This window comes from Odontomachus brunneus, unplaced genomic scaffold (genome assembly GCF_010583005.1).
Source record: "Odontomachus brunneus isolate Ranch 3 - 2012 unplaced genomic scaffold, Obru_v1 Obru_scaffold_073, whole genome shotgun sequence".
Classification (NCBI taxonomy): domain Eukaryota; kingdom Metazoa; phylum Arthropoda; class Insecta; order Hymenoptera; family Formicidae; genus Odontomachus; species Odontomachus brunneus.
In genome coordinates, this window is record NW_022639523.1 from 226389 (window position 1) to 247328 (window position 20940).

At 36.7% G+C, this 20940-nt stretch overlaps 3 protein-coding genes across 10 annotated transcripts in view; 1 reads left to right on the plus strand and 2 right to left on the minus strand.

The window, feature by feature from the left end:
• Positions 1-9994, minus strand: part of LOC116847105 (ETS-like protein pointed) — a 132195-nt gene extending 122201 nt beyond the window's left edge. Inside the window, exons 1-5 of one of the 6 annotated variants that reach the window (XM_032821737.1) lie at positions 9731-9994; positions 9162-9324; positions 8942-9084; positions 8142-8247; positions 2802-2914 (exon numbers count right to left, since the gene is read on the minus strand). In XM_032821737.1, the coding sequence (XP_032677628.1) occupies positions 2802-2909 (108 nt within the window). In that variant the 5' untranslated portion in view covers positions 2910-2914; positions 8142-8247; positions 8942-9084; positions 9162-9324; positions 9731-9994. Of the gene's footprint in view, positions 1-2801; positions 2915-3019; positions 5254-5303; positions 6600-8141; positions 8248-8941; positions 9085-9161; positions 9325-9730 lie in introns of those variants that run through there. The other 5 variants (XM_032821738.1, XM_032821736.1, XM_032821744.1 and 2 more) reach the window with 5 other exon arrangements.
• A 341-nt stretch (positions 9995-10335) lies between these two features.
• Positions 10336-19926, plus strand: LOC116847077 (DNA polymerase epsilon catalytic subunit A). Of its 2 annotated transcripts, XM_032821684.1 has the most exons (18): positions 10336-10582; positions 10646-10766; positions 10846-11064; positions 11197-11426; positions 11539-11779; positions 11912-12228; positions 12290-12536; positions 12625-13177; positions 13267-13708; positions 13780-14017; positions 14103-16709; positions 16797-16963; positions 17339-17627; positions 17806-17916; positions 18041-18303; positions 18401-18533; positions 18631-18842; positions 18913-19926. In XM_032821684.1, exons 1-18 carry the CDS (start codon positions 10500-10502, stop codon positions 19217-19219), a joined length of 6780 nt encoding a protein of 2259 aa, XP_032677575.1. In that variant the 5' UTR covers positions 10336-10499; the 3' UTR covers positions 19220-19926. The 2 variants fall into 2 exon arrangements, with proteins under 2 accessions (XP_032677575.1, XP_032677576.1); XM_032821685.1 differs by lacking the exons at positions 10336-10582; positions 10646-10766; positions 11197-11426 and having other exon boundaries at positions 10916-11064.
• Positions 19405-20802, minus strand: LOC116847078 (ATP synthase-coupling factor 6, mitochondrial). Of its 2 annotated transcripts, none has more exons than XM_032821686.1 (4): positions 20691-20802; positions 20156-20304; positions 19676-19806; positions 19405-19532 (listed from the first exon to the last, which is right to left on the minus strand). In XM_032821686.1, the coding sequence occupies exons 2-4, from the start codon at positions 20296-20298 to the stop codon at positions 19498-19500; spliced, it is 309 nt and encodes a 102-aa protein (XP_032677577.1). In that variant the 5' UTR covers positions 20299-20304; positions 20691-20802; the 3' UTR covers positions 19405-19497. The 2 variants fall into 2 exon arrangements, with proteins under 2 accessions (XP_032677577.1, XP_032677578.1); XM_032821687.1 differs by lacking the exon at positions 20691-20802 and adding an exon at positions 20531-20681.
• Positions 20803-20940: the final 138 nt, after the last annotated feature.

Here is a 20940-nt window from a genome sequence, read left to right on the forward strand (position 1 = left end):
TCGTTCCTCACGTCAAAATCACCACTTTTGAATTTTTTAAACCACTCGAAACACTGAGATTTACCAAGAGCATATTCACCGTAAGCTTCGACAAGCATTCGATGTGATTCTGCAGCAGTTTTCTTTAAATGATAACAGAAAATCAATGCTGTCCGCAAATCATAGTTAGTAGGCTCGAAACGTGACATGTTTAAGGTTATACAAAAATATACTAGAGAATGAAAGTTGGGGTTATGTTTGTTGACAATATTCGTCAGCTGTTAGGAGAATATAATAGCGCGGCAGTAGCGGTCTTACGGTCACTAAACTGAACGCTGGCACCATTTATAGGGGAATTCCGGTTTCATACTTCTACACCTGGTAAAGGGAAAACGTGTCGTGCTGGTTATTCTGTCAAGTATCCGTCTATATTCAATGAGAAGTGAAAACGACGAACGGATGGGGATGTAAAACGCGCGCGTACGCGCGTCCAGAGGATTCGAGAGCGCGCGACGCGATCGGAACTGCGTTACAGCTTCGCTGCTTTTGGCTCGCTCGCGGCACATGCTGGAGGATACGCGGAAAAAAATCGAAGAACGAGAATGGCTGTGTAGGACGAAGTTGCTGCACCGGGCAAATGTATGACGTAGGCAAGGCAACGGTGCATGCGACTAGAACGACCAGGCGCATGCAGAAGGTCTGGCCGCGCGCGCGATGCGGGAAGGGATGCTATTTCTGGCGGCTTAGGTTTCCCTTTCTCCTCCCCTATGCATCGCATTTCCTCCCGCGCATTGCCTTTCCACGTCTCTCCTCGCTTCTCTCAACTGGCACACGCACACACACACACACACACACACACACACACACACACACACACACACACACACACACGTGCGCGCACGCATGCACGCACACCGTACACACACAAACACGCACGGATTCTTCGTTCGATCGCGAGCGATTTGCCCGATCTCCTCTCTTTTAATTTTCTCAGCGTGTCTATGATTTTATCTGCGGATCGTTTTTACAAATGTCAGTATAAAACTAATCGAGGAACGAGAAGATGGTCTGTAGGAACAGATCAAAAGGAAGTGACTTTGAAGTTTCGGTTAACTTTAATTAACGTTTGCTGGAGAAATAACGCTTTGTGGAGATAGTGGTAACTGTGTGCGCGTGTATTTCGCGCTAATTCGCGTTTCCTGGCAAGTTTTGAAGAACATTACGAGAAACGCAAGGCAATTCTCCAATTTCTCATTACAAAGCACAATACCTAATTGCATGTAATCATCGCGGCGTTAATTTTAGTTATCGATTTTATGTCGACCCCTTTCCCTAATGAAAACCGAGACGAACTTGTAGCGCGTTTGTGGGGAAAATTTATCGAATCACTGTAAAAGTTTAACGCAACATAATAAATGGAGAAACATATCAAACTATACACAATGGACGCATGAAAAAGCGTTGTTAATTTTATGTCACATTTAACATTTGCTAAATGTCACAGGCGAGACCGTAAACCTGTGTAAACATCTGAGTATGTATGTAACATATGAACGAAAAAGAACGCCCTCGACGAAAAGCTTTCGCTAAAAACAGGTCTTTTTAAATTATTTATGAGATTATTGACGAACCTTACATAGGACATCCGTTGTGAAAGAAATCGAAGAAGATATTCCTGACCTTCTTCGTCGATTGGCATATTGTATTTATACAGGACGGTATAAATCAACCTGCCCTGCGCGCCACCGGTGCAACCAAGAGAGCCCGAGTAAGTAATTTGCAGCGATTTCCTATTGAAGTGCTGTGCGCGATCTTCACAGCACTTCACAGACTATGCCTCGAAGAATCGGTTGGAGAAGCCAAAAGTCTCGGGCAGCGCGCGGCTGTGTTTCGGTGTTTCGCAGCGTACGGATCAACGACAGTAACCGAACGCGTTCGGCTCTGTCGAGCGGTGGACAGGGCAGGGAGGAAAGAGAGACAGAGGAAGAGAGAGAAAGAGAGAGGAGAAACAAAGCGAAAAAGATAGAGAGAAAGAGAGAACAGAGAAAGAGGTAGGGAGCGAGGGGCAGGGAGGGGAAGAGAGGGCAGAGGCGAGACGGACGAGGGTCAGTCGGTGACAGAGAGATGAAGGCTGAAGGCGCGTGGGGGATGGAGGAATGGGGGAAGCCGGAGTGCCGGTTCTACGTTCATTCATAAAACGAAGGCGGAGAGCGACAAGGAACGAATTGTTAGTGGCACTCGCACAATCACCAGCTCGGCCAACGCGCTCTCGCGTCGAGAGAGCGACGAATATTCGTAGAGAGTATCATTCGCTCGGTTTGCCATTGCTCGCGAGAGAGAACGAATATATCACACGATAAAATCTATTCTTTCCTTTTTTTGGTAGTAATAATAATGAATGATTTTAGATGTCACACGCACTAGGTGCCGTTCTTTTTATTAGTTTTTTATTAGCTGAGCTAAGTTACATTTTTTATCTATAGAATGAGACGAGTATGTAACCTAATGTTGAAAAGAAAAAGAACAAAGCTCCGCACCAGTTCAGTTAGAAGGAACAAATTTACTCTTGTAGATTATCTGCAAACATTTCAAAATTTAAGAATTCTATGATTGTGTTTCTTCGTAACATTAATATTTTGGTTATATAACATAAGAAATATCATAGGAATATCATAAGAAATATCATAGTTATAGATATTAGTTATTCCATAAAATTGTAGTACGTATATCTAATTTTGAAATCCTAAGAGTGTACACTCATTCCTTTTCAACATATAAATATTATTTTTTTTTTTTTAGTTATTTAAAGTACATCAGCTTACCTTTATGGATCTGTGATCAATTGGATATCCGCCTTTCCTATTGCCAGGGCTCTCCTCGTAGAAATCCTGGTCTTCCTCCCCGTAGTCGTACAGGGATTCCATATCCATCGTATCTGTAAGTAAAATTAATTTATTATTTAGTTAACAAAACTACCCTAAACGTAAATGTAACTTTATTCTTGGACTATGATGTAGTCTACATATAAACGTAAACATACATTGTGCTACAGTAAACACGTGGTGGATATTATTGAAGTCGTCGCGTGAATGAAGATATATAAACAACGCAACGAAACATGAATAAAATGTCAGAGTAGCGTGGCTCTCTCGCGCGCGCGAATCACACGACACGACGTCCCAATTATAATTTTATACCTCCGCCAGCTTGGCACGATATTCTGGTTAGCGGGATACATTTATTTATCAGCCACTAAATAGTCCGCTTTTAGATTCGCGGTCGATATCGCTCAGCAGAAGACTACGCGGTAGTCTAACTGAACGAAGCGGTCAACCAACATTCATAACGAATCATACAACTTCTTCAGTTCAGTGAATCACACAAATTCTTACAATAATTCAGATTATACCGTGCACATAGAATGTCTCGAAATTTCAGATGTCAACCTTGATATTTCCTGATGACTTTAAAATCAATTTCCTCGTAGAGAGAGAGAGAGAGAGAGTTATGAAAAAAATCGTTGTTTGTTCCAATCTTACAAAACGCTACGTTAAGTAGTTTTGATATATTGTGTCTCGCTATATTTTTCGATCGTAATTCACAATCGGACTTATTTTAGTTTGCAGACGAGTTGTTTCAGTTGTAAAAATTTCAAAGTGACAACCGACACGGTGCAATTGTACATAAATGTGTGCACATCGGAAAATACGCAGCCTTAAGCTTTACCGCTGCAGTGTCTGGAATTTCGCATATATTTTTTTATCGAGTGTTTTAAGTGATCGTCTAAATACTGTTACAATATGCTACAAACATTCTTAAATATAATATGTGAGATGTTTTATTTAGTCCATTTCTTAATTCTTAAATTAAACACTTTCATCAGTATTCCAAAGGATCGATTTTTTTCTTTCAACGATTCTTTCTTTCTATTTACTTAACGGAAAAATGAAGTTTTTGTGTTAATTAAGAGGAAACTTTTGTACACGAGCCGATGCTGTTGTACGAAAGCGTAGAGGGTATTCGAATCTCCGTCGCGATGATCAGGTTACCCCGGCTGGAACCTTAGTCGCCAGATGGTAGGTGGAAAACTATTCGGCTACCTCGACACACTCTCACGACCCTTTATACACGTGACTAAAATGTGTCTACAAGAAGCTTCAAAAACAAACGGACGATAGAAGGCTAGGCTTCTTCGCGAGGGTACCCGGTGCGACAGTTTTCCACGATGTCGAGTAAGCTATTCTCTTATCGATCTCGTTGAAAAATTATATCGTTTATAAAGACTTCCCGAAGATATCTTTTAGCATAATTAGCACTTAATGTTTTATACGTTGTACAGTGCTGTAGCTTGTACATTTCATACTTTACAATAATAAACATCTGATATTTATTAAATTGTGCATATATGTGTGTATGTAGAAATATATATAGGAGAGATCGGGGCTAGTTGGCAAAAATCGAATTATTTCTACTGTTATTTAACAGATTTCAAAATGAAGCAAGCAGGGGTTTCATCGTTGACACGTTTAAAAATCTTGCTTGCTTAATTATGTAAGTTGTTAGAAAATAGCAGAAATAATTGGTTTTGCCAACTAATCTTTGTCTCCCTATGTGTATGTAAACATATGCATATATAACAATATTATTCTATAAACTATATAAATAATCAAAATTATATAAATATATAAATTATATAAATATAAAAATATAAATTTGTATCGAACATGACTCATGGGACATATTCCATACATGTATGCTCTATCATATACAGAAGTAAATTAATATTTTCGTTCATAACCGCGCGTCTTTTACTTAGCAGAGAACATATTATCGATATTATCGTGGAAAATAGTTTACTTTCGCGAATTTGCAAAAAAACTCCTACTAGGTTAAAGGCGAGTGATACACGTCAAGCAGTCACGACGAACAGTGGCGACGAAACGTTTTCGGCCATTATCGACACCGTTGAGATCACATTTTTTTCGCGTTCCTGCAAGATCTTGTTCAATAGTGCGTCATCATTGAGTGGTCAATCAACGCTTTGCGATTTTCGCCTGGCATATTCTATTATCGCGTAAACACTTATCATTACAGCGTCGCGATAAACATCGCGTAATTCCCTCCTCGAAAGTGTTTATCGAATTGAAGAAAAAGACGCGTTATACGATGGGCCGCGCGACACGAAAAATATCAACAGTCTTTCTTCCCCTTCTCCTCCCATCATTCGCCGGAAGTCCGAACTCCAAGAAGGTTACGTGAAGATTACGCGAAGAAGCTTGCGATAACAGTAAAAACTTTAACGTGTGAATGAAGTCTGAAGTTACCTGATACGTTATTTGATCAATTATACCGATTACTACCGCGATAATACACTGAAAAGACGATTGCTCGGAGCCGCGAACAACTTGATCTCGCTCGAACCGCCATATTGCTTGAGATGCGTGATTCGGTTGCGTAAGACGCGCGGGAGAGGGCGCTCAATATTAATCAAGCGTTCTGTTTTATGCTCGTATTCATAGTTAGGCCTTATATTTAAGATGTTCTGTAGCCAATAAAATGATCCGTAGAGCATCTGAAGATAAACTTAAGGAAACTTTAACATGATAAGGCCTGGGCCTATTCTTGAAATTTTTGTGTATACGTAATTTTCGTTGCGCAGCTATTTTATGGTATGATTAAACCTGCGCAGTAAAACTTACGTATACGAAATTATTTCAAGAATAAGGGCCCTGACTATGTGTTTGTGAATACGGGCATTAGCTACAGTATATTTGTGCATTTGTTATCCGATTGGCTATCAGATAGTGAATTTCTAAAGTCCTAAAAACATCCTTCAGAGGCACACTGGAAATTTTAACGAATCAGAGCGTTCGATGAATTATTGATAGATCGAACCTTAAGCGGAAAAGATAGTACGGTTGGTCTATACAAGTTATGCCAACCGGATTCCATAATAAAATATAAAATCTAATTATGTCGCAGCAATCACAGAGCAATCGCTGAGTTACAATGACGATATCTGATTGCTTCAGCCGAAATGTATTTTCGGGTGACATTTATGATAAATGTCACCCCAATCGATTTCTACTTGTCACAAACAGGGGCCCTATTCCGTAATCACTTACCGATCCGACAATTGTTTATAAGTGGTTACGGAATAGGACCCCAGTGCAAATATGTTCATTAGTTGATGTGTCAAAATATAATTGAGTCATATCAATTACATAAAAACAACAGAAGCGACTGACAATTAAATATTCTGGTTATGTATGCATCATATCTTTTTCTCGTGTATTAGTCGATTCTATCAAAAGTCGATTTTTCATCTGAATCTATATACACGCTTGAGACTGAACGAATAATTCATATTTTGCCGAAATAAGGCAATTCTTTTTATGGTCAACACAATTTATAGTCACAATATAAATAAATGTTCGTTTCGTGTGATACGACGCAAATGATACGACGATATAAATGTCTATGATGTCTTAGGAGGAGATCCTAAAGACATGTGAAACAAGTAAGATATCTTTCAGATATCTCTAAGTTATCTCTTAGGCCCGGTTACACCATTATTTTGGTTTTAAGCGAGACTTAAATATATACGTCTGTCTTTATTTATTTAGAAAGAAAGATAAAGATAGATGTATGTTTAAGTTTCGCTTAAAGCCAAAATAATGTTGATGCAACCAGGCCTTAGTCATTTATGCTGCATGGGAATAAATATTTATCGTGATTCAAAGGCATAGTATTTTTCGGCAACAAATGAAATTTCTTGCCACAGTTTCCAACGCAACACGCAATATATTTCTACGCTAACGTTAACATTTCGCGCAATATGTTCTCAGAAAAGAAAATATACTACTCGGAACATCGCGCCCAAAGTAGCTTTCTCCTACGTTGCAAAATTCGAGTGCTATTGTGTGTGTATGTCTTAGGCCTATTGAAGGCAACATAATATCTGTCGGGGGACCACGGCTAAGTTTCCATATGCGGGCAGATGATCCTTCCCGGTCAAATCGTACGCACCCGTATGCCAATCCCTATGTCGTTAATGACCCGAACGAGAAAAAAAGTCATGAATCATCGTTAATCTTGGACGAACTGCTAGCGAACTCTACGCCACTCGCTCGCAAATTGACCTTTCGTGGTTGAAATTCGTTTCAACTAACGCTAAAAGTTTTGATGCAACGAGTTAACGCTAAAAATTTTGTTGTAATTTTAACGTATGTTTGTTACGTGGGAAATATTAAGATCCTAAAGTTCAAATCGCTGACTTTAAATTCGTTACCTCGACTGTCCGGAGAAGCGTGCGGTGAATTGTTTTGAACGTTTATATACATAGAGTCAGTAATAATATGCATTGCTCAGAAAACAATTAGAGGTGTGTTCCTGCAGAGCTTACATCAGCTAACAGATATTCCGAGTACCGAATCTTTCTCGAATTTTAACCTTTAATACATGTAGTTACATCTTAATTGTCTAGTGCGACTTCTTAATTGTTTTGCAGCAATATATATAAATTTTCGCGAAAGTTGGATCATTTTTAATGACGTCAGCCACGAAATAATCAAGGATCTGCCACAAATGATTGGTGCTTGGACTCTGGATTTTTAGGCGATATGGAACTGTCGAGTGTCGTTCCATTGAACGACAACCGATCGCTCTCGTTTCGAATCGGTCGACCCTCGTGTCCACTGGTCGTCCATTACGGAAAGTTCTCTTTCTTTGTTACCGTTCGTTATCTTTGGTAGAAGTAAATGAAAACGGGAAGAGGAGATATATATATATATATATATATATATATATATATATATATATATATATATATATATATATATATATATATATATATATATATATATATATATATATATATATATATATATATATATATATATATATATATATATATATATATATATATATATATATATATATATATATATATATATATATATATATATATATATATATATATATATATATATATATATATATATATATATATATATATATATATATATATATATAAAGAAGGAACGGGGAAGCAGAAGAGAAAGAAGAAGAAATGACGAGATGAAAGGAGACATGATACAGGTCGTGACGTTGCTATGCTGCGGTCTGAGACCCGAGGAATTGTACAAAAACTTTCAACCGACCGACGCGGAGATCGTCACGTTCTTCTTCTCCAAAATTACTTTTGTCGCCAACAATAAGTAAGATAATTTACGAAACAATTCACCGTCGGTACGCTCCAAGTAGTTCCTGTAAACATTAATTTTAGTTCTGTTACATTTTGTTACATTATGCACATACAGACTAGGTAATTAATGCAAATTGAGATAATTGTAGTATAACTTTAATAGTCAATTTAATATTAATCATGTATTATCATAAATATTATCAGTCAGCTCAAATTCTTATCTTTTCTTTAGATATTATTTGAAAAATTAATTAAAACATACGCCAAGAGAGACTAGCTCAAATTTCCACATTATTTATAGACCACATTATTAAATTTCTCTCAACGTTTCAACTTCTAATAAGCTTCTAATGATAAAGAAATTATCGCTTATTCAAATTGTTCCCTTATCTATTTTAAATTAATCTTTCACAGATGAGCACACGGTGACATCGTATCGATAACCCATCCACTACCAAAGTCGATTTCATTGTTACCAGGCGGTGAGGCTATTTCGATATTTTCCGTATTACAGTCGTGAGAGTTGCGGGATAAGCTTTTACGTGGAATAACGCAAACATAATACACACGCGCGGGCCGAAGAAACAAAGTACATATTTTCCCAAGAATCGACGCTCGCGCTAACGTTAACCAAAATGCACCAACCGAGTTTGCACGCAAAAACAATCGGTCTCTCTTGAAAGTCGCGGGTAAAACAACTGTAACGAGCGTTACAGTTGTCAACAATCGATCTCTCAATAATTTTATGCAGCTTACCTCGCGGTGAGGAACGCTTGGCAAAACTTGCCGTGTTTGCTCTCTTCCGTTGCACTTCCTACAACTTTATTTCTTTCCTCCTTTTCTCGCCATAGTTTGAGTATACTTCGATTTACATGCGGAAATAGCACGAGAGAGCGTGGCTAAAACGAACAGATCTCTTTCGTGTATCGATTCGGAGCAACGGTTCACTAGTGGAGAACACAATGACGATACAAACCTCGATTTATCCCCTTGTACAAATCTTTCCTCAGGTCTTTATAATCGTGCGTAGCCACAGTGGTTATACGAAAAACAGTGAAGGAGAAATGCACAACTCTCCTGCCCGCTATTTTTAGACGTTCGATTCGGACAATTCGTATACGTGATGCGATTCGAGTATGCTGCGAAGTTGACAACGCTTCGTTAGTTTCGACAGATCAACGCGATCTATTTTGGCGCGTTTTTTATTAATTTATCGTGAAACGCTCCGTTCGCCAGATCGGTGCAATGACGCGAAGCGTCCGTGTCGCTTAAGTGAGCTAAAAGCAGCCGCTTAGCGCAAGCTGAAACTCGCCGTCGGAGAATTCTGTTCTCCACGACCCATTCATAAGCGGTGCCGAGCGGGCGCGAAAATAAACGTTACAAACATAGCGTGTCCGTGCGATAAACGGCCGCCAACAATGCGTCTAACGTTCGCATAGGCGCGCGTTATCGGCGAAACGACTCGAGAACTCGGCGATCAAGCTAATCGCGCCGAGACGGGGCGAGTCGGAAAAGCCGATTGAAATTTCCGCACTTTTTACGCACCTCTCTGACGATTCGCTGACGGTTCCAGGAACTTATCAGTAATTTCCAAGCGGTCCTGTGGCACACGAAGAACACCATGCAAAAAGAACGCAACACTAAGCGGGAATCACGTGTACGACTAGGAGGCGCACGCACATCGGCAACAGCACTGACGCGCAACAACGCGGTGTATACTCCTCGTATACACAATACAGATTACAAAAGTGTTATGGCCGCGTTCGCGACGTTCATGAATGAAACTGAGAGCACTACTAACTTCGCACCGTAATTTCGGCCACCGGCCAATAGCTTGCGAACGGTCCCTACGTGGACGTCACGTGACCTACCGGCGCATCTTAAAGTTCTCGGAATACTCGACAGGTGGCCATAGGAATTCTAGGGAATCACCATCGATTTCTGCGCTTATTATTTTCCTTAAAATTTTTCAGTATTTCTATCCATTTTTATTGTATAAAATGAAAGAATTTTATATAATGTGCATATTTTTTCGTGTTTACTATTATACTTTTGATAATTTTAGCTAAAATTATTACAAAGTCTCTAGAAATATCCGCCAATCAGAAAACGATTTTTCCACGGTGTCGCTACCTGGCGACTGAGAAAAGGCGGGCTCTGACAGAGAACAAGAAACATGACAACCTGTGTAAATACATAGGTTACAAACTTGCTTACGATTGAGATCTTGTTAATATTTTTATTCAGTTATTAATGTTGATCTAGTATATGTTGAGGAAAGTTCGCTTTAATCGGTGTGTTTTACAACATCTAGATGGAAACTTTAAAAAACACAGGAGCTGCCAGGATGAATAAAAATAGGAATACAGGAGGAAACCAGGAGACCGCAACAACGGGGTATAACACATTTTTAAGCTTTTTGAGTCACAAATGTTTTGTTCTAATTTTGCAACATTTCAGGGATAATAAATTGGCAAGATTACTTGAGATCAAAGAGAATGATAAAATCGATGCAGTGTATGATTTTCATAGGATTACTGATTCAAAAGAAAGGATAGGGTTTCTGCTTAATATGCATGCGGTAAGAAATTTTGAAATAATAAATACATAAATCTTTTGCCTTATTAACGTAAAATATTGATTGTACTGTTTTTGTACAGACAGAGATAGTGAAAGATGATAAAAATTTACTGAGCGGTGTAGATTATTATTTCATAGAAGAAGATGCTACTAGATTCAAAGTATCCCTGCCTTATTCTCCATACTTCTATGTTTTATGTCGTAAAAATACATTTGAGGAAGTGTCAACGTTTTTATCTAAGAAATACACAAGAATTTTGTTAAAAATTGAAACTGTTTACAAAGAAGATCTTGACTTGGTAAGTTATATTTAATTAATATATATTCTGTGCAAAAATTAATAAAATAAGGTTTCTTAAATTTTAAGTTTAATTATTACTTATTGCTTTAAAAAAACATGTTTACATTTGTATTTTTTTATATCATTTTAGCCTAATCACTTGATTGGTTTGAGACAAAAATATCTGAAACTTTCTTTTGCTAATATTGTTGACTTGACTAAAGTTAAGCGTGATATTATGCGTGTTGTTAAAATTAACAAAGTGCGAGAGAAAAGTAATACTTATTATACAAATATGCTAGCAACTACATTACAATCAAGTGAACAAGACAATAACAGTAAGCAAACTTTAGATCGCATGGACAATATTCTTGATATTAGGTATACATCTTTATTTACTCTTTCTTCTGTATTTTCTTTTAATATTTTTATTATTTGTATTATATATTTTTTTAACTTATATTAATATCATGTGATTAAATAATGTTTACAGAGAACACGATGTACCTCATCATGTTCGAGTATCTATAGATGCTAACATCTTTTGTGGAGTTTGGTATTCTGTAAAAACCAAGGGAAGTGAACTACCTATAATTACACGAAGAGAAGACATTATTGAGTCACCTGAACCTATTGTGTTAGCATATGATATTGAGACCACAAAATTACCATTAAAATTTCCGGATGTCAATATTGATCAAATTATGATGATATCGTACATGATAGATGGACAGGTTTAAGATTTAAATTTACACATTAAAAGAACAAAATTAATATCTATTTTTTCAAATTTTAGTTAAAGAAGTTTCATTTTGCTCTTTTTCTTCCAAAGTATGTGGAATTAGTGCTTATATATTTCTTTTTAGGGATACTTAATAACAAACAGAGAATTAATCTCATCAGACATACGAGATTTTGAGTATACACCGAAACCAGAATTTGAAGGTCCGTTCACGATATTTAATGAGTCTAACGAAAAAGCGACAATAACGAGATTTTTCGATCATATCAACGAAATAAGGCCGCATATATTTGTAACCTACAACGGTGATTTTTTCGATTGGCCTTTTGTTGAAGCTAGAGCAGCTATACATGACATAAATATGAAAGAAAGGATTGGTTTTTCAAAAAATCGCGATGGTGTCTATGTCAGTAGAGCTGCTATGCACATGGATTGTTTATGGTAAGTAATCTCGTAAAATGTATTGTTTTAAATATTCTCACGAAAATTTCCCCTTTTACAGTTGGGTAAGACGCGACTCCTATCTTCCAGTGGGTTCTCAGAATTTAAAAGCTGTTGCTAAAGCCAAGTTGAGATATGATCCGGTGGAACTCGATCCAGAAGATATGTGCAGATTAGCGTCGGAAGAACCAGAAATACTTGCGAACTATTCCGTCTCTGATGCCGTGGCAACATTTTATCTTTATCAGAAGTATATTCATCCCTTCATATTCGCGTTATGTACCATTATCCCTATGGAACCGGACGAAGTAAGAGGAATAAATAAATAAATAAAAATATATAAATATATGCATATGCTTTTGACAATAATATAATTTGTTTTTATCATATTTTCAGGTACTTAGGAAAGGATCTGGCACACTATGCGAATCACTTTTAATGGTGCAGGCTTTTAGAGCTAACATTATATTTCCTAATAAACAGGAAACCGAACTGAATAAATTGACAAAAGATGGTCACCTATTGGACCAAGAAACGTATGTGGGTGGACACGTAGAAGCTTTGGAGTCAGGTGTTTTCAGGGCTGATATCCCTTGCCGTTTCAAGATCGTACCAAGTGCGGTGGACGAATTGATTGACGGTGTAGAAAACGCCTTAAAACATACGATACAAGAAGAGGAGAAGGTACCGATTGAAATGGTGACAAATTTTAACGAAATAATGGACGAAGTTAAAGGAAAATTAAAAGATCTTAGAAATCAACCTTTGAGATTAGAAAATCCTGTAATTTATCATTTGGATGTAGGCGCTATGTATCCAAATATCATCTTGACTAATAGATTACAACCTTCTGCAATCGTAGACGAGATGGATTGCGCGGTGTGCGATTATAACAAACCCGATGCTCTTTGTCAAAGAAAGATGCAATGGATGTGGAGAGGCGAATATTGTAAGTCCGAATATAAGTCTCTGCGCTCACATATTTTCTAAATTTTTTCATCTATTTTTAATTTAACTTAAATGGTTAACAAATTTCAGTGGCTGCTAGTTTGGGTGAGTATCAAAGGATAAAGCAACAGTTGGAGACTGAAAGATTTCCACCTCAGTTCCCTGGCGGATCTAAGAGAGCATTTCATGAGTTAACTACAAAAGAGCAGGCCACATTTGAAAAGAACAGGCTTACCGAGTATTGCAAAAAAGCTTATAAAAAAGTTAAAATTACGAGAACGGAGGAGAGGACGCAAACGATCTGTCAGAAGGAGAATTCCTTTTACGTAGACACCGTGAGAGCATTTAGAGATAGAAGATACGAGTACAAAGCATTAACTAAAATCGCCAAGCGACAAGTAGCAGCGGCTTTGGCGAAAGGAGACGCTGCTGACATAAAATCTGCTAAGAATAAAGAAGTCTTGTATGACTCCCTTCAACTTGCTCACAAATGTATTCTCAATTCTTTCTATGGCTACGTTATGAGGAAAGGGTAAGTTACAATGAAACATATTAAACCATTACTAATTAACACACATGGCGACATATAATATTTGATTACAGAGCTAGATGGCATAGCATGGAAATGGGCGGCATTGTGTGTTATACAGGAGCCCACATTATTATGCGAGCTAGAGAAATTATCGAAAAAATTGGCCGCCCATTGGAACTCGATACCGACGGTATATGGTGTATATTACCTGCATCTTTTCCAGATTCTATTGTAGTTCATACTACTCATGAGAAAAAATCAAAATTTACCATTTCTTATCCAAACGCCGTTCTCAATTTCATGGTGAAGGTGTGTGCAATCGAACAGAGAGGTATATTTTCTTTTTTCTCCGATTTTATTATTGTATTTTCTTTTTTTTTTTTTTTTTTTTTAGGATCAATTCACTAACGATGTATATCATGAGCTCGTGGATAAGGACAACTTAACGTACAAGATACGGAGCGAGAACTCTATATTTTTCGAAGTAGACGGTCCATATTTAGCAATGGTGTTACCTGCTGCCAAGGAAGAAGGAAAGAAATTAAAGAAACGATATGCAGTTTTCAATTTTGACGGTTCGCTTGCCGAACTGAAAGGATTCGAAGTGAAAAGAAGGGGCGAATTGCAACTGATAAAAATTTTTCAAGCATCCGTGTTCGAATCTTTCTTAAAGGGTAACACGTTAGAAGAATGTTACGCGTCAGTCGCAAAGGATGCTGATTATTGGCTTGATTTATTGTACAGCAAGTGCGCGAATATGCCTGACTCAGAGTTATTTGAGCTCATATCTGAGAATAAATCAATGTCGCGTAAACTGGAAGAGTACGGGGCCCAGAAATCTACGTCGATTTCTACCGCTAAGAGGTTAGCTGAGTTTTTGGGTGATGAGATGGTCAAGGACGCGGGCTTGGCTTGCAGATATATCATAGCGAATAAGCCGCAAAGCGCACCGGTTACCGAACGTGCGATACCGTTAGCAATATTTCAATCGGAACCGGCCGTGCGAAGACATTATCTGAAAAAATGGTTAAAGGATCCCACTTTGTACAGCGACGACATAAGGGACATCTTGGACTGGAATTATTACATTGAACGACTCGGCAATGCTATTCAGAAGATAATCACTATACCAGCGGCAATGCAAGGCTTAGCCAATCCGGTCCCACGAGTGCAGTATCCACCTTGGTTGCATAAAAAAGTAATTGAGAGAGGTGCGTCCCATCGTCAGAAGAAAATCACCGATATATTTACTAAAACAATTAAAGAAACCTCTGATAGCATCGAGCAGGAGTCAAATTCCAACGAATCTCGCGATATCGAGGATCTCGCAGGACCATCGCGTGGCTTCAAAAAACCGTCGTCGGTCGTCTCGGTCGTTAATAAAAGGAAAAGGCGTCTATCAGAGGAGGAGGCTGTCAAGAATAAAAGTTGGAAAGAGGTTCTGGGTTCACCTCCTCCCAGGGGAAAGACCAAGGAAGAGAGAATTAAGTGGTTAGAGTTCCATAAGAAAAAATGGGCTTTCCAAGCTAAACAGAGATATCAACATCGACAGAAAAAAAGCAAAGTGTCCGACGAAAACGATGGGGGTGTTTGGGGAGTTATACGAAATGCGAACACGTCCACTATGGATGGCTTCTTGAGACGCGCTCAACGAAAATTGTTGGAAACTCCTTGGCAGATTATTCAATTGTCGGAAACTGGCGAGCCAGGTATGTTCCGTTTGTGGATATTAGTCGAAACGCAATTGCATCAAGTGCGTCTCGTGGTACCACGTGTGTTTTACGTGAATACCCGTAAAACCAGATCTGATCCAGGATCTAACGAACTTTGGAGGAAGAGTTTCAAGTCTTTACCGCGCTCTCGCCCGGTGTACAATCTGTATCGATATTCCTTGCCGGAATCTCTGTTTCAAGAACACAGTCGGGAGCTTCTTGAAGACTTGAGCAAGCCGGAAATCGAGGGCATTTATGAGACGCAAATGTCATTAGAATTTCGAGCCATATTGCAATTGGGATGCGTATGCATGGTCGATCTTCACGCTGCACGTAAGATGGCAGACGGCGCCGACACCTTTTCCTTGGATCAGTTAGAATTCAAGAGCATCGCCTTTCAACCGTATCTCAAGCAGACAGAATCGATCAACTACATATTTCTTTATCATCATTGGAGCTCCAATCACCAAAGGGCACTGTGGAGTTTATTTCTGAACGCTAGCAAAAGGGCTTATGTAATAGTTTTAGATTCTGTCGCTTCTAATCAGATGCCGAACTTGAATGCGCTGTACGCACAAGAACGTAGCGCGATATTGGGTCAAGAAGACGAAAGCAAAATAAACAAACTGCCCAAGACCATGAATTTCGTGGTACAGAGCGAAACGAATTTTCAACAAGTATGTCGTGTATTGCAAGCGGCTCTAACGATATACAAGAATGAAAGTCACGGTGCCACGATCATCATTAATCAGACCGCTTTGGACATAACAGTACTGACCACGGAAATGCCGCTGCTTAACGAGTTTCCCCTCGTCAATACGCACATACAGGATGTCGAGAATCTGTACAGCATGATGGAATGGCAAAAGATCGGCGCGAAAATGATGATCAGGCATTATTTGAAGAGTCAGCAGATCCTCGAGTTGATGATGGAACAGTGTCGCTTCTTTCATGCGCCCATTGGTAACATACCCGCTGATCCTACCCTCTTCGGGGCGGATTTATTCTACGCCAGGCATTTGCACAGGAACAATTTTGTCTTGTGGTGTTCGCCGACGGAGAAACCGGACCTGGGCGGCAGCGAGAACGACGATAATAGATTACTGACGGATTTCGAAGAGAGCTCCAGTTGCGCTGCGAATAACCCGGGTACGTACTCCAGCGTGTGCGTTCAGCTAGATGTAGAGAGTTTGGCGGTCAATGCGTTGCTGCAGTATCATCACATTCATGATATAGACGGAACTAGTACGTTCGTGGCCTTTCACAACCAACAACGTCCTTCCGTTCAGGTTAGTCAATTTTTTCACTTCTAGAAGGATTAAATTCTGGTTCTAATTTATTCCAATACTAATTATATCATAAATTTAAATTTTCAGGACATAGTGACCGGTGCCGATGCCGCAACGATTATTCCTAGCTACGACGAAATCACTTTATGTAATCCCGCGTTTAAGACGTTGCGAAGTATGGTGAACACATGGTTACTCGAAGTATCCGTCTATAAGAATATATTTGCTGATTATCAATTGATTCATTTCTATCGGTAAGTTTTCTTTGCATTGTTCAAAATATAATGTACTATTTTATCTTTATAAATATATATGTAAATCTACATGTTTTTGAAAAAAAAGAGCTATTGTTAATTTTTTCAAATCTAAAAGCTTTAAAATCTGTGATCGTTTCAAAATTGACAAATTCTCTGATTCTATTATAAATTTCATCTTTTAATCATTAAAATATTAGATAATAGACATAATGCATATCATTTTGAAATATTTAGTGAGTCGAAGACTATAACTGAAAATTAAAAAAATGGATATATATATATATATATATATATATATATATATATATATATATATATATATTGTCTGTATTTTTCCAACACATAGAAATTTATATAATCATATGATTCTAGGTGGCTGAGATCTTCAAACGCTTTACTTTATGATCCTGCTCTACGTCGTACATTACACACATATATGAAGAAATTATACATACAATTGATAGCAGAGTTTAAAACGTTGGGTTGTATGGTAGTTTTTGCGAATTTCAACAAGATCATTGTGTGTACGCGGAAAAGATCGGTGGCCGATGCTTTAGGATACATAGAATTTGTTGTTCAAACCATACGAAACAAGGAGTTATTCCACAGTATTGAAATTACATTTGATCAGTGTTGGGAATATTTAATATGGCTTGACTTGGTGTGTGCTAATCTATTATTTTTATGTTTTAAATAATTTTAATGTATTAGTTTTTTAACATAGCATTGTTTAGTTTAATCTAGTTTAATTTCATAGTGTTTAATTTCTGTTTGTTTCATATTGTATATATTTTCAAATCTTAGTAATTATAATAAAATTTGATTCTCTAATTTTAAAGCACAATCACGCTGGTATTAAAGGAATGATAGCGAAGGAAGGTAATGCCAACGGTGGTACGGAGGGCAGTGAAAATAATACTGAAAATAATGAAAATGAGGAGGATGATATGGTAGGTAAAACACACATCTAGGTATTTCTGAAAACTATATTAATAGCTTTTGTTCAGTAATATATTTTCAAGTTTATTTTCTTTGCCAAATTTATTTGTTTATGGTTGAATTACTTCTATATAGCCTCAAATAATGATGAACTGGAGTTTGATGGAGTGTCTACCGACAGAGGCAGGATGTCAAGCGAGTTTCAATGCTATAATAGCAGGGTACATAAATGCAGTGTATCAGTGTATGATCGAGAAGGAAGTCAATAATACCATAAGACCGAGGAGAAGACAGAGTCAAAGTCAATCTTTCACAATGCTTGGTTTAGGAGCATTGGAAAATACAGCAGAATTTGCAAAGAAGCTAATTTCCGGAGAGATGTCACAAAAATTATTCAAGTATATATTATTATATTTCATATAAAATTAATTACATAAAATGTAAAAACAAATCGATAATTAACAATATGTTTGAATCTTCTATTATTATTTTTAGAATAGCGCAAAAGATACATCGAAATTTACCAGAGAAAATATTACCTTTGAAAGAATACCCGAATTTGGATATGGGTGGAAAAGAAAATATAAAGATCAATCCTGCTCTTGAATTGATTAAAGCAATATGCAAGGTAACGATATTATTATAATACATTTATTTATCAAGTAATATTTAAGATGGCTATCCGATTTGTCGAGGATTCTTGCTTATATTTCTGAAAATTTCAGGTTTTATCTTTGGATAAGGAAGTTGAAACTGAAGTTTATAACTTAAGGTCGAATCTCTTACGATTGATCGGAGTAGGCAGCCACAGCGACAATGTCGAATGGAAAGAACCGTGTATCTCTCTCATCTTATCGGAAATTATATGCAAAGCGTGTAATCACACAAGAGATATTGATCTTTGTAAAGATCAGCATTATACGATTGAAAATAATAGGTACGTCGGATTTGAAATTAATATGATTTTAATATGAAGATGTATCTCTTTTATATTATCGTTTTTACAGGCATACGTGGAAATGTCCCATTTGTGAAACTTTTTACGACAACGCGGAAATAGAATTTTTATTGATCGACAAGTTAAATCGCAAGAGTATGGGTTATGTACTGCAGGATTTACAATGTCGAAAGTGTAAAGGCATCAAGCGTGAGAACATGAGCGTGCAATGCTCTTGCTCCGGCTTATACGGAAATTTAATCCCGCAAGATGAGATAACGACATTTGTAAATATATGTAAATCTATAGCGAGCAAATGTAAAATGAACATTCTAGCAGAGATAGTAGAGAATACGAAACTCTTTACTGATCAGTAACTGAATTGAAGCATAGTAGAAAACACGAAACTCTTTACTGATCAGTAATTGAATTGAAGCAGTTTTATACTATCGATCAAATATAAGAGAAAATCAAGGAGATGTTGTATTAGAGACTAAATGTTTCGAATTTCATACTAGTTTCTGTTTCAGATGCATTTGCATGATAAAAAAAAAGACAGGAATAATTAATACTTGTATATGTATTTTTGCGATTAATTATCCACTATTTAATAGTTTAACTATTAGTACATGTTCTATGATACATATTGAGATATTTATTTTTTCTGAAGACCTGTATCCACAGGTGGATCTAAAATACAAAGTACATGTTAAATCAACTAACATATAACTCATGTAACATTTATGCAAAAAAATATAAAGTTCTTATATAAGTTCTAATTTTATAATAGATCAAAAGTAATACTTAGTAAACACACAAGAGACATTACATACCTGTAAATTGAAACTGAGGAAATTGTGACATATCTGCTCCGTTATCACTGCCAAACTGTATGCGAAGTTTCTGTAGTTCAGATTCCCGTTCCTTCATGATTTCTGGGCTAGCATCAACCAACTTGCCACCTCTTAAATTAGACAGAATTCTTATGGCGTCAAATAAAAAAATAATTTCATATTCTCATTAATCGTTCTTTGGATACAAATAATATCTATAGTTAAATATCTAAATAAATAAATCTGACTTATATATTTTGATATTATTTAATCAAGTATTTTATTCTTTTCATTGTAAAGAAATATGTATCTATAGACAAAAATTAGCAGAAACATATGTTCTTAAAGTATCAAAAGCAACATTTATATGAAAAATTGTTTTAAAATCAAATTTGTGAAAGATGTAAATAATATGTATAAAAATACTAGATATAATAGGTAACTTAATGTAAAAAATGGTTATCCAAAAAATATACTTACGCGCTTTTTGACTTATATTCTCGAATTTTGTCAAGGAAGAGCTGTTGTATGGGATCACTTGCTTTTTGCAACACAGGGATATTTGTACCGAAGCTACGTTTTACAACTTTCGGTACTTTAACGAATAAACGTAATTTCAACATGATTGTCTGCAAATAACATTACACAAAATAATTAAACAAAGAAATTTCAGATTACATACAGTAACTGTCAACGACTATAATTTTGCATTTTCCTTTCAATAAGTTAGATGGATTCTTATTTTAGTAAATGTTTCGATTATGCATCAAATTTTTATATTATTATTTATTTTATTAGATATCGAATTTTATAAGGAAAAAGACAAAAATTAATTGCTTATTGAATTTCTCTTACGTAATAAATACAATAATATTTGTTGGTTAAGTTTTAGGTTGAGCAAAATTAAGCATAGAAATTGAACACGTATTAGCTCGTAAAACAATTAATTGTAACAAAAACGTGTTATGTAGACATTTCATCACATATATATAACAACAATACTTAATATACTAACTTCCTTTCTTAGCACTTATACGACGTAACCTAACCTCTTCGTATCTTCGATCAGAAGATAATTACTGAAAAAAATACGACCAATCAGCAATGTTCCCAGTGTAACGAGATCGTCACGCATGCGCTCAGAATGCATCTCGAAAGCAGCTTTTTAACTTTTAAATGTAAGCTCTCAAAAGTTTAACTTTTACTTAAAAAAAACTTAAATGTTTTAATTAAGATTTTTAATTTGGATATAAAAATTTACAAAA

Excerpts from the sequence above, each read along its gene's own strand:
- LOC116847077 (XM_032821684.1), top strand. The coding sequence starts at position 10,500 with ATGGAAACTTTAAAAAACACAGGAGCTGCCAGGATGAATAAAAATAGG. Across the intron at positions 14,018-14,102 it reads TTCTCAATTTCATGGTGAAG|GATCAATTCACTAACGATGT; the intron begins GTGTGTGCAATC and ends TTTTTTTTTTAG. Across the intron at positions 18,304-18,400 it reads ATGTCACAAAAATTATTCAA|AATAGCGCAAAAGATACATC; the intron begins GTATATATTATT and ends TATTATTTTTAG.
- LOC116847078 (XM_032821686.1), bottom strand. The coding sequence starts at position 20,298 with ATGTTGAAATTACGTTTATTCGTTAAAGTACCGAAAGTTGTAAAACGT. Across the intron at positions 19,807-20,155 it reads GAATATAAGTCAAAAAGCGC|AGGTGGCAAGTTGGTTGATG; the intron begins GTAAGTATATTT and ends GTCTAATTTAAG. Across the intron at positions 19,533-19,675 it reads TCCTCAGTTTCAATTTACAG|ATCCACCTGTGGATACAGGT; the intron begins GTATGTAATGTC and ends TTTGTATTTTAG.